This window comes from Urocitellus parryii, chromosome 9 (assembly GCF_045843805.1).
Source record: "Urocitellus parryii isolate mUroPar1 chromosome 9, mUroPar1.hap1, whole genome shotgun sequence".
In the NCBI taxonomy this organism is placed as follows: Eukaryota; Metazoa; Chordata; class Mammalia; order Rodentia; family Sciuridae; genus Urocitellus; species Urocitellus parryii.
The window spans coordinates 22276389-22293932 of NC_135539.1; the positions used below are offsets into that span (position 1 = coordinate 22276389).

At 46.1% G+C, this 17544-nt stretch overlaps 1 protein-coding gene across 3 annotated transcripts; it reads right to left on the reverse strand.

The window, feature by feature from the left end:
* Positions 1-780: 780 nt before the first annotated feature.
* Psph (phosphoserine phosphatase) lies at positions 781-14205 on the reverse strand. Of its 3 annotated transcripts, XM_026400391.2 has the most exons (7): positions 13994-14205; positions 5507-5723; positions 5140-5298; positions 3894-4028; positions 3321-3466; positions 2006-2154; positions 781-1298 (listed from the first exon to the last, which is right to left on the reverse strand). In XM_026400391.2, exons 1-7 carry the CDS (start codon positions 14139-14141, stop codon positions 1191-1193), a joined length of 1062 nt encoding a protein of 353 aa, XP_026256176.2. In that variant the 5' UTR covers positions 14142-14205; the 3' UTR covers positions 781-1190. The 3 variants fall into 3 exon arrangements, with proteins under 3 accessions (XP_026256176.2, XP_026256178.1, XP_026256177.1); XM_026400393.2 differs by lacking the exon at positions 5507-5723 and having other exon boundaries at positions 13994-14076; XM_026400392.2 differs by lacking the exons at positions 5507-5723; positions 13994-14205 and adding an exon at positions 12684-12703.
* Between the last annotated feature and the right edge of the window lie 3339 nt (positions 14206-17544).

Consider the following 17544-nt stretch of genomic DNA (forward strand, 5'->3'; position numbering starts at 1 on the left):
CTGATTGGGGTTAGGGATACAGCGAGGGGTAGAGGCCCGCTCAACCATGCAGACCCAAGTACCACCCTGCTCGGCCGTGCAGGACCCCCCACCCCCATTTCCACCACGCTCAGCCGTGCAGACTCCTGAGTCCCATCCTGCTAGGCCCTGCAGGCCCCGGGGTCCAGACCCAACGGGAGGGCTTCTGCCCTCCTCTTCGCCCGCCTCTCCCCTTCCCCGGGTTTCAGCCAGGAAAGGCGCATAATCTCATACTTTCAAAACATTTTCTGCAACCCTCTCCTGGCACAGTTCAGAACAAAAGGGAGCCCAACTCTCAGGTCTTTCTTCCCAAGCCACCTACAGACAGAGTTCAGACAGACATGCTGCGGCTACTAGATGTTGCTCAGTCGGTGTGGTGCGGTGCGTGGGAGCGTGCGGAGGTGGGAGGTGGGGGGTGGGGGGTGGAGCGGACCTTCCCTGGTGAGTCAAAACCTGTTTTCTTTCTTTTCCTTGATGTAATTTTCCAACATCTATCTTATAAGATCAGTAGTCTTGTTTAAAGCTCCATTGTTGTTTTTTAAGGCCTTTCAGCCCTCCATACATAACCAATCCTAAGAGGTGGGAAAGGGACTTCTCCCTGCCGGGCCAGGGCCTCGCAGGGGAACGTATGGAACCAGGATGCTGACCAATGCGCTGCACAGACCCCACGCTCCTCCTTGCCTGCAGACACCCATACACCCATAGTCCTTGAGGCTGGGGTACTGGACTACATAAGAGGCAGAACTAAAGACTCCACAAATCTGACCTGGAGGGTGGATAGATTTTTATTTGTACACCAAAGGGGAAAACCAGGGTTCCCGTGAGGCTGCCGAATGGATGCTGCCAGAGGGAAGGTACTTATTTTACCATACACTCTTAAAAGGCCTCAAGTAAAATACAGCCAGCAATGTACACAGGGTACACAGGAATTCAGATAATACAACTCTCCAGGTAATTGATGGTCATAACAATACTAGAACTACAGTTAAAAAAGAAAAAGAAAGCAATCTTCTAGGAGTCCTAACTATAATTTACTTGAACATATAGAAAATCAGTACCGACTTTATATATTAAGTTGTCACAGGCAACTGTAATCAAATAGTGTCAATCTGTGTAACTTGTAAAAATTAATCTGAAGTTGTCAGGAGCTATGTAAAAAAAAAAAATGGAGATTATTCTTCGAGATCCCCCAAGAGCTCCACAAAATCAGTGATGTACCATCTGGCGTTGTCCTTCACCTGCTGCCTGATCACATTTCCTCCAAATCCAATGAAAACATCCTAAGAAAAAGAAAGGGGGTAATTGTTTAAGCCAACACAGCATCACTCAGGGCAATGTTTGCCTGGAAGAACAAGCTGTCCTGTAAAGCTGAGCATCCTCACCCAGGGACACCAGAGCCTGCCAACCTGGGGCTTGGGAGGAGGCGACCTGCTCCTCACCCTCCTAACCCAAGGCAGACACAGAGGAAGCCAAGCCACGTGGAGAGACTGCCTGGATTCTGAACATCTACCCCACGGCCCTGGGGAATCGAGTGCATGGCTCTCAGGCGGCTGGCCCCACTGCACTGCTTCCTGCTCAGGGTTTAACTCCTCAGAAATAAAACCCCACTAGGCTCATAAAAGGAAAGTACTTCCTTCCCCAGGGCTGCAGGAGGCCTGAAGGGCAGGGAGGAAGTACAGCTGCAAGGGGGCCAGTGCCTTGGGCTGAAGCCAGGCCTCAAAGCACTAGGCTCCCTCATGGTGGCACCAACCACAGACAATGGGCTCAGGTCTGGAAGACAGGAGGCCTGCTCACAAGTCCTCCTGGGCTTGCAAAGCCAGCCAACGGAAAGAGACTGCATGCCTTCTGGCTGTTGGGGTTTCTATTCTATGGTGGTATCTGGCTGTTTGGTTTAATTTCTATTGCAAACCTGATGGAGTTCTGAATCAGCTGTCTAAAACAAAACACAATCTTGAAAAACCAAAACAAGAGTGCCCTCAATACATACAGCAGGAGGACAGGCTTCCATGTCTGTGGCTCCATCTCCAATCATGATTATTTTCTTAAAGTGAAATTTTTCCTTTAGAAATTTAATAACTTTTCCTTTCCCACCAGAATCGGCCGTTGGCTGTGTCTCATCAAAACCTGCATATTCACCTTAAGAGAGCAGAGAAAACATGCTAAGTTCAGAGGCAAGTTACTAGGGCAAGCTTCCTGCACAGATGATGTCCCTGAGAGGCTAAAATGTCCCGGGTAAGTTGCAGCCTAGGCTCCAGGTTTCTCCTCAGAATAGATCATCTTGGCCTCTGAGTTACAGACACCTCCACAGAGGTGGCTCTGTGAGGTCTAAACATGCTGGGTGACCTACTGTATCCTCCAAGGTGCCAGTGTAGGAATTCTAAACACCATTAAATAGTAATGTATTAAACTTGTAATGTTGATATTTAATTGCATTTAAGAGGAAATTCTAACTTACTTTCAATTATTACTATTCTTTTTTTTTTTTTTGGTAGTTGGACACAATACCTTTATTTTATTTATTTATTTTTATGTGGTGCTTAGAATCAAACCCAGGGCCTTTCACGTGCTAGACAAGCGCTCAACCACTGAGCCACAACCCCAGCCCCTATTACTATTCTTAATAGAATATCACACTCATTCCCTACCTTTTTCTTTTTTTTTTTTAACACAATTTAAAAAATTTTTATTTTATTTATTTTTATGTGGTGCTGAGGATCGAACCCAGTACCTTGCATGTGCTAGGTGAGCGCTCTACTGCTGAGCCCCAGCCCCTCATTCCCTACCTTTTTCAATGATCCATCTCTATCTATTGATCCTTTAAAAAAAAAGTCATATTAACACAATTGAATGTGATTTGGTTTTAAGACTATCAGCTGCCCCTTGACCCGACTTGAATAATATCGAACCACAGCCATGACTGAGAGGACTCACAGAGGGCCAGGTATCCCCAGGGGCTGCTATGGTGTGCTGACCCAGCTAACGAAACTCTCCTTCTGGAGGCTAAATAACTTCTAGCACATAAGAGCACACAGAATGGAAAGGGGACACATAAGAGAGCCCCCACCACCCAGGAGTCAGCGCTTGCTGGATGCAGAGTCTACACAGATGAGCGACGGCGTGGACACTCAAGCTGGACGGAAGATGGCCTGAGTGGCCGCAGAGCAAAAGATCGCAGTCAGTCAGTCAGTCAGTCAAGGAATCACTGATCTTACATTTAACCCTGCTCAGGTCCATCCCCAGATGCTGCCCTGGGCACTCAGCGGCAGAGGGGATGGGACAGGACTCCCTCCCAGGCAGCTTACCGTTAAAGTAGAATTTCAGCCTGTTGGCAAAGACATTGGCTGCAGGGATGTTGAGCTTGGCAGCAACGTGCTCTACAATGCTCCGAAAGCCACCAGAGATGAGGAAGACCTGGACATTCCGCTCCTGCAGGCGACTGACCAGTTCCCTGCAGAGAGAGAACACAAAACACAAACACTGCTCACCACACAGGAAAAGGAAACTAACATATATTTTTTCCTCTGGAATGCATTTGGCCAAAGTAAATCTGATGAGGTATTTTGACTAGGGATTTAATGCTTTGTACACATTTTTCTAAATGCATGCAGAAATCAATGGGTGAAGCTTTTCTGCTGTCAGAAACCATTCTACAACTCTATTCCGCCCATGGACCCAGAAAAAACACAAGAAAAGAAATACAGGTGAGCTCAGGTTCTCCCTGAGGACAGAGGGAGGGAGGGAGGGTGGGCAGACGTTAGCCAGACGAGACACCTAAGGGCCCGAAGAGCAGGGCTCCACAGCGAGCACCACACACTCTCAGGAGCGCCAAACACCAGTGCTGTAGGCGGTGCACCCAGCACCAAGGCCGCTCTCACCTGATGCCGGGTGTCAGGTGTGGGGGGTGCTCTGCCAGGAGCCTTTGCACCTGCTCCCTGGAGGGCTGGATCAGTGCCAGGCGCTCAGTGAGCGCAGCTCTGAAAGGCACTGCCCCACCCATGGCTCTCCGTGTCCTAGGAGAAAGACCCAACAGTCAGGCCAATCATGTCAGCGGTCCTCAAACCCACAAGCCCCGGGTTCTCACAATGCCTGTGGTGAGCAAGGTACTGGCAGGAACCCTGGGACCACAGCGATGCTGTTGCTATGGGAGGTGAGGCTTCAGAATAAACTCCTGAGGTTGACTGAGCAGCGCTGGGCCTTGGAGACCACACACCGTGCCTCCACAACCTGCCCTGTAGGCTCTGAGAAGCCATCGTCCTTTTCTAGGCACCTTCCCTGGAAGCCCTGAGTGCCTGTAAACCAAGAAGGGACCAAGGACAAGATATTCTTGACCTGGTGAGGAGCTATGACAGGTGGAGTGGCTGCTGCAGGCAAGTGGGGGTAGCGTTCTGACCCCCCAGGAAGCTCACAGATGAGCCTTCCCAAGAACCACCAAGGCCACACTTGCTTATGCATTTATTTCTGGTACTGGGGATTGAACTCAGCGGTACTTAACCACTGAGCCACGACCCCAGCCCCTTTTCTTTTTTGAGACAGTCTCACTAAGTTACTTAGGGCCTTGCTAAGTTGCTGAGGCTGACCTGAAACTTGCCATCCTCCTACCTCAGCCTCCTGAGCTGCTGAGGTGAAAGGTGAATGCCACTGTGCCCAGCTTATGTTTATTTTTGAGACAGGGCCTTGCTAAGTTTCTCAGGCTGGCCTGAAACTTGCAACGCCTCGGCCACCTGAGTCACTAGGATGACAGATGTGGGCCACCTCACAGGGTAAGGCCACACTTTCAGCCATGACACAGGTGCTGGACCCCGAGGACCTCCCAGGCTGTGTCTTTGGTTGGTCATGGTTGTGGGTGGCTCTCCTGCCCCAGCTCAGAACATGGCTGGCTGTGGATTTGCCGGACACAATGTTCTTATTTTGTGCCATGACACATGTCACCATCATTCACGATGATGAGTGAGTAAGGCACACTATCACTCAGCTCTCAGGGAGGGCAGGAAATGCTCAGCGCTTGTCATTCTCTACCCACAACCAAATCCAAGAACGGTGGCTGGGTCCTGGCATTTCTCCCCAGAGAGCTGCGCAGTAACCCTGTCCACCATGCAGACAGTGAGTGAAGACTGTCCCTACATTTCTGACACAGCATCCTCGACGCCGCAGAACCTGGCCAGCTCGTCGATCCCCTCCTCTCTGATCACAGTGCTGTCCACGTCGAAACACACTGCATCAGCTGTGCAGAAAAGCTGCTTCAGTTCTGAGTGGGAGACCATCCTGGGGAGATCTTTCCTCCTGGAAGAGAACAAGCAAGTGTGTTTGAGGACAGAAAGAGGCACAAGAGGCCGCAGCTGTGCCACAGGCGGCCCATGGTACCCAGGTCAGTGTGGCTCACAACGCACATCTTACTGACACAGTATAGTACCCTCTGAATCCCAGGCTCTAGGGTCACAGAAATGAGCAAAAGCCAAACTCTGGAGCCCAGTTTAGTGAAGGGACGCACCTGCAAATATGCCGATGTTGTACCAGTGTCCAACTTTCCTTCTTTCTGGGGACTGAAGACACTACGGGCACATGGAGAAGCTGTTTAGCCCTGTCTGAGGAACAGGGCTGCAGGGAGGTCAGGACAACAGAAGGAAGGACAGTGGTGCAGAGACTGCTGGAAGCCACAATAGCCAGGCCCCGCCTGGCAGCACACAAGGAGCTCAGGTCACGAGGGCCTTGGGAGAAACCAAGGGTTTGGACTTTAATACTGGGACACTCAGGAGAGAGGCAAGAGGAAGCAGCAGTCGCTGAGGCGGAGGGGCAGTCAAACATGGCCAGACTGAAATCAGTGGGGAAAGGAGAAGGGGTTGGGGGGATGGCCCGTCAGGCGCAGAGGTGCCTGTCTGTGATCCCAGAGACTCTGGAGGCTGAGCAAGGAGGGTCGCAAGTTCAAGGCCAGTCTGGGAAACTTAGCAAGACCCTGTTTCAAAATAAAAAATAACAAGGGCTGGGGTGTGGCTCAGTGCTTAAACGCCCCTGGGTTCAATCCCCAGTACCAAAAAAATAAGTTGTGAAACTGAAGGAGAATGGAGAGGAGGTGCCTGGGAGGAAGCGAGAGGGGCCCTGCTGTAGAAAAATGATTATACTAGAATCAGGATGAGAGGGATCCTAAAGGCTATCTAGAAGAGCCTCCCATCAGAGACATGCTGTCATGTGTAGAGTCAGCAGATGATGCCAGTGATCTACGCTTAGAACAGACTACACGTCCTCACCAGGCCCAGGCCCTGACACCAACATGCTAAGCTTCCCAAACACCTAGTCTGACTCAATTGTTTAAGTAGAAGTTTAATTAAATTCTGAGTGCTGAATGAGTAAAGTGATAAAACTGTAAATAGCATACTCATTCACATAATCATTTTTAAATTTTCACTTTGGAAAAATTCAACTTCATAAAAAAATAGAATGGATACACAAACGCCCATGTATTCATTACCCTGCTTTAATAGCAGAGCTAATCTGGCTCCACCAAATGCCCTACATACTTTCACCTTCCCGCACGATCTCAAAGCAAGTCATTTCATCCAAGAGTATTTTAGGTTATTTTCCTAAAAGACACAAACTCCTTTTAAAACTTTTAAAATTGGGCTGGGGTTGTAGCTCAGCAGTAGAGTGCTCACCTAGCACGTGGGAGGCCCTGGGTTCGATTCCCAGCACCACATAAAATAAATAAGTAAAATAAAGGTATAAAAAAGAAACTTTTAAAATTAATACATATCAGTTGTTCAGTGCAACACTTCCACACATGAATATGTCATACCCCAATCAAACCCAGCTCCTCCAACCACTGCTCCTGCACACACATATAACCCTTCTCAGCCTCCAGTAGTCACTATCCTATGTTAGGTCAGTTTGCTCAGCTTCCACATGTGAGAAAAAATGCAGTGCTTGTCTTTCTGTGCTTGGCTTATTTCACTTAGTTCCATATCTTCTAGTTCCATCTGTTTGCTGCACATGACAGTATTTCATTCTTCATGACTGAATGATGCTCCTTTGGGTATATGAGCCACTCTCTCTCTGTCCCCTCATCCGTTAATGGGCACCTAGGCTGACTCCACATCTTAGCTGTTGTGAATATTGCAGCAATAAACACAAGGTGCAGGCATTTCTTTGGCATACTGGTCTCATTTCCTTTGGACATATACCCAGAAGAGGGACAGCTGAATCATGTGGTAGATCTATTTTTTCATGGGTTTTTAAATTTGATTTTTTTTTTTTTTTTTTTTTTTGCAGTACTGGGAATTAAACCAAGGGGCACTTGACCACCGAGCCACATCCCCAGCCCTATTTTCATTCTCAGGGTAACTTTGATCCTCCAGCCTCTGCCTCCTGAGTAGCTAGGATTACTAGTATGTACTACCACATCCAGCTATTTTTAGTTTTTTCTTCAAAAAAACTTCCTTCCTTTCTTCCATCCTGTTCTCCATGATGGAAACAATTTACATTCTTACCAGCAGCATATCAGGATTCCTATTTCTCCATATCCTCACCAGCACTTTTTTCCCCAGTGGTACTAAGAAGTGAACTCAGGAGCACTCTACCACTGACTCACATCCCCAGCCCTTTTTTATTTTATTTTGAGACAGGGTCTCACTAAAGAACTTGGAATCCTCCTGCCTCCACTTCCCAAATAGCTGGGATTTCAGGAGTGTGCCACCATGCTTGGCTACCAGCATTTATTAATATTATTATTTATAACAGCTGTGTTAATTGGAGTGCAAAGGTATTTCATTGTAGTTTTGATGTGCCTTGCCCTGACAGCTAACGATGCAGCTCTTTTTCATGTATTTGTTAGTGCTTGTACTATTTCTTTTGAGAAGTGCCTATTCTGATCATTTGCCCATTCTTAGCTTGATTAGTTGAACAATCTTTTTTTTTTTTTTAACACAGTCTTGGCATTTTTACAATGCTACTGTACTGATTAGGCTTCATTGCTAAGGAATAGAACCATAGAACCTAAGGCCAGCCCACAGAGTCAAACCAGGGTAAGACGTACCCATGTCTGACCGTACTGATCCATTCCCTGCCACTGAACTCCTCATTCCCCATTTAGCTCAGTCCATTCTACCAACATCATTCCCACTGCTCTTCTCCCCTCACAAACACACATACCTTGTGCCCAATAAATGAAAAAGGACTTGTTCCTTAAAATGCCAATTGTTTTATCCTCAATGCCGCTGCAAATGCTGCTCCCTGTGCCCAGAATCACACCTTCCCTAAATTCTGACTTATTCTTCAGGGTGAAGACCAAATGACCTTCCCTGTACCATACTATATTCCCCTTTCCCACCAGAGAATTCATATTCCCATTAATCCCCTAGAACTCGAGGTCCTGTTGGGTAATTACCTTTCTATCTTGCATCCAGAACCTGGCTGGTTTAGGTAGATGCTTCACAAGTTAGATGCAGTTGGATCTAAACAGTTATTAGGACTCAACAAGGAACTGAAACTATTATTGTTCTTGATAAAACAATTCCAAGTCCGTGAGCTGTTGGCCTGAAGTTGAGATCTCTGACCAGCAATGCTGCCTGTGCCCATGAGGCAGATCAGCACCATGCATTCCAAAGCTGGAGAGAACCTGGAAATTGTCATCTGGGTCTGGTCCCAAGACTTGCCACAGGAGCCAGGTAAGCACATGCAAGCAAGGAGTTCTAACTTCCTCGTACCTGCTTAGCTGTACCCAAGGTCACTGAGTAACCCAGGTGATAACTAAAGGAACTAAAACTTGGATCTTAAATGCACAGAGATAGCACAGAAAGGCATCTAAGGTTACAAGGGTTTCAGCTCCCTCTCTGCTTAAGGCTAAGCACTGATAAGAACCTAACTGGACCCAGAGAACTTCTGAAATTCTGGCCAGAGCTCTGCTGGTTGGACAGCACAATGGCTGATGATTCACCACAGGAGAAAAAGGAAGGCTGTGTGTTCCTTGGGAGACCAGCAGCTAGAGGAGATTTCACAGATCATCAGTTCCCATTGAGCCAAAGATCCAGGGAGCTCCTTATCCTACTGCTACTCTGCTCAAAGCCCTCATTTGGCTTTGGATGGGCAGAATCAACCCCATTCATATGACATGGCCAGCAGGCTCACTGTAAAAGCCCAGGAAAGAGTCTGTCAGCAGAGAAGCCAGGCAATCCCACTGCACAAGGGCAGTGGGCCATAGGTGAGGGAAGAGGAAGACAGAAAGCTGAGGTGAGCTAAATAGGGCAGTCCGAAGAACACTTCATGAACATGCAGAGGCAACGTGGCATGATTCAGAATGGGCAAGACTACTGAGGGTGACTGCCAGGCACCTACAGCCTCAAAGCCAGGGAAAGACAGAGCCAGACAGAGCCAGGCCCCAGGGCCTCACAGAAGACTTAAGAGAGGACAAAAGACAAATAATCACTGCTTATACTTGAAAAACTAAGAACTTGAGCTTTCTTCAAACCACTAACACCATCCCCAGCTTCCACAAGAACACCAGCCTTTAGTAATCCCAGCTCCTTGTGAGACTGAGGTGGAGGATTACAAGTAACGGCTGGCCTGGGCAACTTAGAGAGACTCTGTCTCAAAATAACAAAAAGAGCTGGGGATGTAATGTGGCTCAGTGATTAAACACCCCTGGGTTCAATCCCTAGTACCAAAAAAAGTGGGGCGCTGGGGTGTAGCATTCTACACTCAGAGATTCAATCCTCATTACCAAGACAAAAAAAAAAAAAGAACATCAGCCTTGACTGGCAGGAGACCTACATTCCCTCAAGTAATGCAAGGACTGAATCCCACATCCCCAGCTGAACACTGGTCCTGACTTCTCTCTTAAAATTGTTGACACCCACCCTCTGTATTGCAATGAGGTCCCCAAGACAGAGAACACAGGACATCTGAGACAACCCCTCAACAGATTCTTTCCTTACACCCTTGCCAGGAGGCCAAGCTGTATGACATGACCATAACTCTGCTCAGGCAACACTCCTGCCAGGGCCTGTGCCTGCCACCTCGGGTTACAAGGGTTTCAGCTCCCTCTCTGCTTGATTGACCAGCACAGCAAACTTGATCTCAGATTCCTTTAGCTCTTCCAAACCTGCTCTGCCTCCTTGTTCACTCCCTTGTTCCGTCTTTTCCTTGTCTCCACCAGGAATGACTCACAGTTCATGCATATTCAAAAGTCTATGGGAAGGGGGGCTGGGGATGTGGCTCAAGCCATAGCACGCTCACCTGGCATGCGTGTGGCCCTGGGTTCGATCCTCAGCACCACGTACAAATAAAGATGTTGTGTATGCCAAAAACTAACTAAACAAATAAATATTAAAAAAAAAAAAAGAAAAAAGTCTATGGGGGGAGGGCTGGGGTTGTGGCTCAGCAGTAGAGCAGGAGTGAGGCCCTGGGTTCCATCCTCAGCACCACATAAAAATAAATAAATAACATAAAGGTATTATGTCAACTACAACTAAAAAATATTTTTAAAAAAAGGCTATACGGGAGAAAATCTGCTGAGTAAGTTGCTTCAAAGTAAATTGTGTACATTAGAATTTCACACAAAGAAAAATCGTTGCTGGGAATGAACTCTGGATCCTCCAATCTGGCTCTTGGGGGAAGGGAGAAGACAGGACTAGGAATTAAAAAAAAAAAAAAAAAAAATCCTGGAGGGAGGAGAAAGTACTGGGGAGTTACACTGGCTGAACTATACTGTTATACTGTGTACACGTACGAATATGTAACAACAAATCCTACTATGTATACAACAATAATGCACCAATAAAAAATGTGGGGGGAAAAAAATCCTGATGGAAGGAGCTATGATTCAGGCGCAGGCTCAGTCCCAACCAGGGTGCCAGCGTGATCCAACAGATTTAAAACAAAACATAATAGAAAACATGCTGACAAGCCCTTCTTAGGCCGAGCTCCAAAATACAAAAACAGGTTTTCCTTCAGGGCCAGTCTTAGGAGGCCTAATTTTAGATAAGAGGGGAAAAATATCTTCTTTCCCAAACAAACTCTCCCAACTTTTCCATCTAGTGTCTTGCAAGAGGCATCTAAGATCACTCCACCTCCTTCACCTTTTAAGAATCAACCTCTGACCTTCCCCTGTGAAAGGACAGATAGGAACCAGCATGGTGCTAGGAGGTGAAACACAGCAAGAGAGCAAGTATGTTGGGCACTCTGGAAGCAGAGGCAGATTTGTGAAGGCCCCTGAGCAGCACACAGTGAATTCTGGAAGCTTTCGAATCAGAGGAGAGGAAAAGACCCTTCCTGCAAGCAGGACAAGCGTCCATCAGTCCCTATTCCAGGGCACCTAAAGCAAACAGGACAACTGGCTAAGAAGCAGGCACTCCTCTGGCAATCCAGATGCTGTGCCCGCCTCCTGGGCAACAGTGAATGGTTGTTTCTTCAGGTACAGGCAACTGCTAATAGAGAGAAGCACCACAGCAACTGACTACATAAGATACAGTGACTCATATCTCTCCAGTGCTGGATTCCCTTTCTGAGGGAAACTGCAAACTTTTTTTTCTTCTTTTAGTTGTAGTTGGACACAATATCTTTATTCCATTCATTCATTTTTTTTTTTTAATGTGGTGCTAAGGATCAAACCCAGGGCCCAGCACATGCTAGTCACGTGCTCTACCTCTGAGCCACAACCCCAGCCCCAAACTGCAAACTTCTTTAGGAAGGATCTGTGGGTTCTGCAAGGGCCTAGAAAGAAAGAAGGAAGATGTGTACCTGAAGGTCCAGACACATGACAAGAAAAAGGAGACTGGAGCCAGGCATGATGGAGCATGCCTATACATTTATGTGTGTATGTGTGTTTGTGTATATACATACATATAAACATATGTATACATACATACATATATATAAAAGGGCTGGGATGTTGCTCAGTGGTAAGCACTCCTGAGGTCAATTCCCAGTACAGAAAGAAAGAAAGAAAAAAGAGACTGTGGATCCACTGTCCCTCCTGTTGGGACAGTTACAGGAACAGTTCAGATGCCAAGTTCCCTAAGACCACTCCCCTGAGAGATGCCCTGCTTCTGCCTTCTTCAAGCTCTTCAGAGGAACAAACACTTCTAATGGCTTTGATTCTGCAAGTTTTAAGTAAGATAGAAAAGTGAAGGAAAGGGAAAGAGGATCTATTGGAAGAAGAAAATGCAAATAAACAAAGAAGTAGACTCCTGACAGGAGTCTAGGCCAGGTGTGAGGGTGCACACCTGTAGTCCTAGCTACTTGGAAAGCTGAGGCAGGAGGATTGCAAGTCAGGGGCCAGCCTCAGCAACTTAGTAAGACCTTGTCTCAAAGTAAAAAATAAAAAGGGCTGGGGGTGTGGCTCAGTGGTTAAGTACCCTGAGTTCAATCCCTGGTACCAAAAACAGAAAAAAAGCAGAAAAACCACAGAATGTAATTTCTTATTCACAATACATATCTCTGACACAAGAATTCTATTCAGAATATATAAGGATCTCCTGCAACTCAATAAGACAACCACCTACTAAAAATGAGCAAAAAAGACTTTAACTAGACATTTCAAAAAAGAAGAAATGTAAATAATCTCAAAAGAAGAATGAATAAAATGAAGAGAGATAATGCCATGTGATGATATAGAGCGTCAACACTCATGAATTGCTGGTGAGTTTAGCAACTTCTGAGAAAATCAAACTCACACTTACCACAAGTCCCAGCAATCCCACTCTTGGAGATGTGTCCAAGAGAAATGAAAACATATTCATAACAGCTCTATTTGGGATCACCCCAAACTAGAAACAACCCATGTGTCCACCAACAGATAAATGGATAAACAAATTGTGGTATATTCTTACAATGGAGCACTACTCAGTAATAAAAAGAATGAATAATACATGCGACAACATAAATGGATATTAAACACACACACACACACACACACACACACACACACACACACTTTTTACAAAAGAGGCCAGACACAAGAGTACGAGCTGTATTATTCCACTCACATGAAACTCTGGAAATACAAATGCTATAATGACAAAGATCAGATCAGCAGGAATAAGAGCCAGGTGGGAGGGAGGCCCTTGTAAGGTTCAGAGGAAACGTCCTGTTGTGGTGATAAGTGTGTATAAATTTGTCAAAATTTATCAAAACGTGCACTTAATCTGGGTGCATTATGGTTTTTTTTTTTTTTTAATATTTATTTTTCAGTCCTCAGCAGACACAACACCTTTGTTTGTATGTGGTGCTGAGGACTGAACCCGGGTCACACGCATGCCAGGCGAGCGCGCTACCGCCTAAGCCACATCCCCAGCCCCAAGGGTGCATTATGTTGCATTAAATTATACATTAATACAACACTGGCTTTTAAAAAGTTATCAGGGTGTCAAATTATTTCAAAATGTTTAAAGTCCTGATTGGTTTGTTTCACTATCATGAAAGTTAACAGGACTATAATCATTATTATACACAAAACCTACCTGATAATTGTAATAAAATACAGAAATCTTGGATTTTGCTATTTTCTGCCCTGACCCTCTACCAATACCAGCCATCAAACATTCAATGAATAACTAAAATATGCAAATCATGTATAAAAATAAAATTTAATGATTTTAAACAAATCTAATGAATGAAAGAGTTAATTAACTCCCAAGGTAAAGCTTTATCTTTATAACAATGTATCTGGTAAGCATTCGTCTAAGATTCTACTTCTTATGGCAGAGGTGACAAAGTCAGACACTTCAAGTTTGGAGGATTTTCCCAATCTTGGGCCGATGGTTCTTCTAGGCGGGATTGCATCATTCATTCATGCAGTTTGGTAATATAACTGTGGAATAAAACAAGTGAAGCCATCCAAAAATAAACTGATGAAAATAAAGCCTTGGGATGCCAGTCAGGGGCCAGCCTCAGAAACTTAGTAAGACCTTTGCCGACTAAGGAAAGTAAGCTAGTCAGAGAGGCCCTGGGGAGAATGGTCAGAGGGCACCTCGGGAAGTCGCGCACTCACCGGGCGGCTGCAGCTGCACCTCTCCGGCTGCACGGCCCAGCGGCCCCCACTTCCAGGCGCAGAGACAGGTGACCGGTGCGGGGAGGCAGGGCTCTGACCCAGCCTCACAGACTGCTGATTCGTGGGGCGGCGCAGAGCAGCTCCGCATGTGCTTTCCAGACCGCGGGCGGCAGACCTCAGCTCTGCACCGCCCGGGAGGCCCAGGCCCCAGCCCCGCCCCGGGGAGGGGCTCCCGGTGCGCCCCTCCTCCCTCCCGGCTCCATCCCGCCTTCTTCTGGGCCCCGCCTCTCCTCCGGCCCCGAGGCTGCAGCGCAGACCTGTAGTACTCAGGGGGAGCTTTCCCCGCAGAGCCTGCCACCTGCAGCACCTCCGCTTTGCCAAGGAACGAAAGAGCTCCCCCACTCCCCACTGCCAGGCCACTTGAGACAAGGGCTGCAAAAGAAGCGAGGCACCTCTGCACTGATTTTGCAACTAATGAAGTCCCTCGGGCCCTTTTCTGAAATTCACATTTGGCATTATGTATGCTCTTGTAGGTCCAAAGAATTTTTTTTTCCTGGGTGCTGAGATGGAACTCCCGGACACGCCTACCACTAAGCTGCATTCCAGCGCTTTTCATTTTGAGACAAGTTCTCGCCAACTTGCCCAGGCTAGTCTTGAACTTGCGATTCTCCTGCCTCAGCCTCTTCAACAACTACTCTTACAGGTAGAGGTAACTCAGCGGTAGAGTGCTTGCCTACACGAGGCCCTGAGTTTGATTCCCAGGACTTCAAGTGGGGGGGGGGCACAAAACTACATGAGTGCCAGAATGAGTCTTCAGGAGCAGAGGTCTGGAGCTAAGCACTGAGTACACCAGGACATAGCCTGAAACCTCTGGTGCTAACCATCTGGGCTCCAGGCTCCCTCTAAGCAGAGAGGATGCAGGCTGAGGCAGGCTACTTGGTTGCAGCATCCCTGCCCTTAGCCATGGAAATCAGTTCTATTCAGTAACTAACAAGAGTCCTGAGGCTTTTGATCAGCAGCTCTTTTGAAGTTCTACATTCCCAGAGTTCAGTAGTAAAAGAAATGGCTGCAGATTTGGGGCACACCCATTTTAATTTCTCCCAATTCTAGAGGAGATGGTTCTGCTGAAGGATGGAGAGAAAGAAATTCTGATGTCTGTTGTTTTGGTTTTTGTGCTGGGGATTGAATGAAGGACTTCGGGCAGGCCAAGCACATACTGTACCACACCAGCTATACCCCCCATTCTAACGCTTTGAAAGAATGAGATAAAAATATGGGGGAGGGGAAAAGAGGTCTGAAATAACAATCTTGTCAAGAACCTACATATATTGTGTACTAATTTTCAAATAAGTGTAGTAAAGGACACAAGATGGTAAACTCCAAATATCTGTATTTAAGTACAAATGGTAATTGAAAATTCAAGTGGAAAAGAATCTCAAGAATATGAATGACCATAAGTTAATTTATGCTATTATTCATATTTTGTAGATCTTTATTTGTTCTTGTGGCAGTGGGTATTGAACCCAGGGCTTTGTGTATGCTAGACAAGTGCCCTACCACTGAGCTTGATTACCAGCCCAGTTGCACTGGCTGGCCTCAAACTTGGGATCCTCCTGCATGGGCCTCCAGAGTATCGGAGGTTACAGGTGTGCCCCACTATACCTGGCTTCACAGATTTTCTCATTCAATACATTTCAGACAAAATATTTATTTTGAACAAAATCTGTTAGCTACTCAGGGTACTTGGATCCACCTCACATTCGATACCTGTGCTAATACTTTTGGACATGAGAGGGCAGTGTTGTAGACACGATAGACACGACTCAGTGATGGCACACAAGCAATTAAAAAAAAAAAAGCTGGGCTGGGGATGAGGTGAGGTGGTTGAGAACTTGCCTGGCATGTGTGAGGCCCTGGGTTCACCTCTGGCACTGTGGGTGGGGGGAGCTGACCAGAAGGAGCTAAGGTGTGGCTACATACACATGTAATAATCCAGCTAGACCAGGCATAACTGTATAACGTGATTAAAATATGCTTCATTGCTATTCTGACTGGAATAATGTCAAATAGCACACAGAAACCAATAAAATATAGTATAATGAGGCCATAATAAATAATATTAGTATATTCTTCCATAAAGTTTTACTCACAGTTGGTTAATAAAAAATACCACAGGTAACATTGCTTTCCTGAAAGGTTTTCTATAGTTTACATTTTTATAAGCTATCGAATTTTCTGATTAATTATATTATAATCATGTCATGCAGTGCTAATAAAATATCCTTCTAAAATACAACCCACTGGGACAGGCACTCTAGAAACCACCAGGATGTGTGTATGCATACAGAAATGGAAATTTGCTTTAAAGAACTGGCTCACAACATAGAGATGAGGTAATCCCAGCTCTGCAGGGTAGCCAGCAGGCTGGAGACCCAGGGAAGCACTGCAGTTCGAATCCAGAGGAATTACACTGCCAGAGTTCCTTCTGGCTGGGAGGCCAGTCTTTGTTGCATTATGGGCTTCAACTGATGAGACTCACATTATGAAAGGCAATCTGCTTTACTCCACGTCTATCTAGTGACTTAAATATTAATATCATTCAAAAACATCCAGGACAATCTCTGACCAAATAGCAGTGCACTGTGACCTAGCCAAGCTAACATAAAATTAGCTATCACAAGCCTACCCTTTGCCTGCCTGGCACACATGTACAATTTCTTAAATGCAATCTCCAAGCCAAGGTAATAAGAAGGCCATACTTATATCTAATAGGACACAACTGTCCTGTGAGCAACAAAAAACACTAACCCTGTCACCTCATGAGAATGCAAAGTCCTTAGTGATATTTACTCTTGGTCTCTCATAACTGAAGCTCCATTATGGAAGGCCGACACTATTAAACACTATGACACAAAATCAACACATCCTATGCAACATGATAAAGAGATGAGAAGGAAACAAAGGTATTTGCTTAATACACACTGCCACAGTTTCAAGCTCAGATGTCCACCAAGAGCACACATTAAAGGCTTGGCTACAGCTCAAGCTGCTGCTGGGATGACGAAATCTTTAGGAGGTAAAGCCTAAGGGAAGGAAGTCAGGTCATTGGGCCATGCCCTTGAAGGAGATATTGGTACCCCAGCCATCAGGAAGTGATTTTCTTTGCCACTTGTTTCTGGTGCTAGCACAGGTCCAAAGTAATAGAGCCAAGCAGCCATAGTCTAAAACCTCTGAATTCATGAACCAAAAAACTTTTCCTTTTCCTTCTTTTTTTTTAATTTTTAATTGTAGATGGCCATAATATCTTTATTTATTTTTATGTGGTGCTGAGGATTGAACGTAGTGCCTCACACATGCAAGGCAGGCACTCTACCACTGAGTTACAGCCCCAGCCCTTCCTTTTCCTTCTTTATAAGTCGTTTTTCTCTGGTGTTTGGTCTCAGTTATGGAAAACTTCCTAACGGGGGGGGGGGGGGGGGGGGGGGACAACCAAATGGAATTTTTCCTGTGACCATTGCTGACAATGTGGCTCAAAAGTATTTAGAATTTGT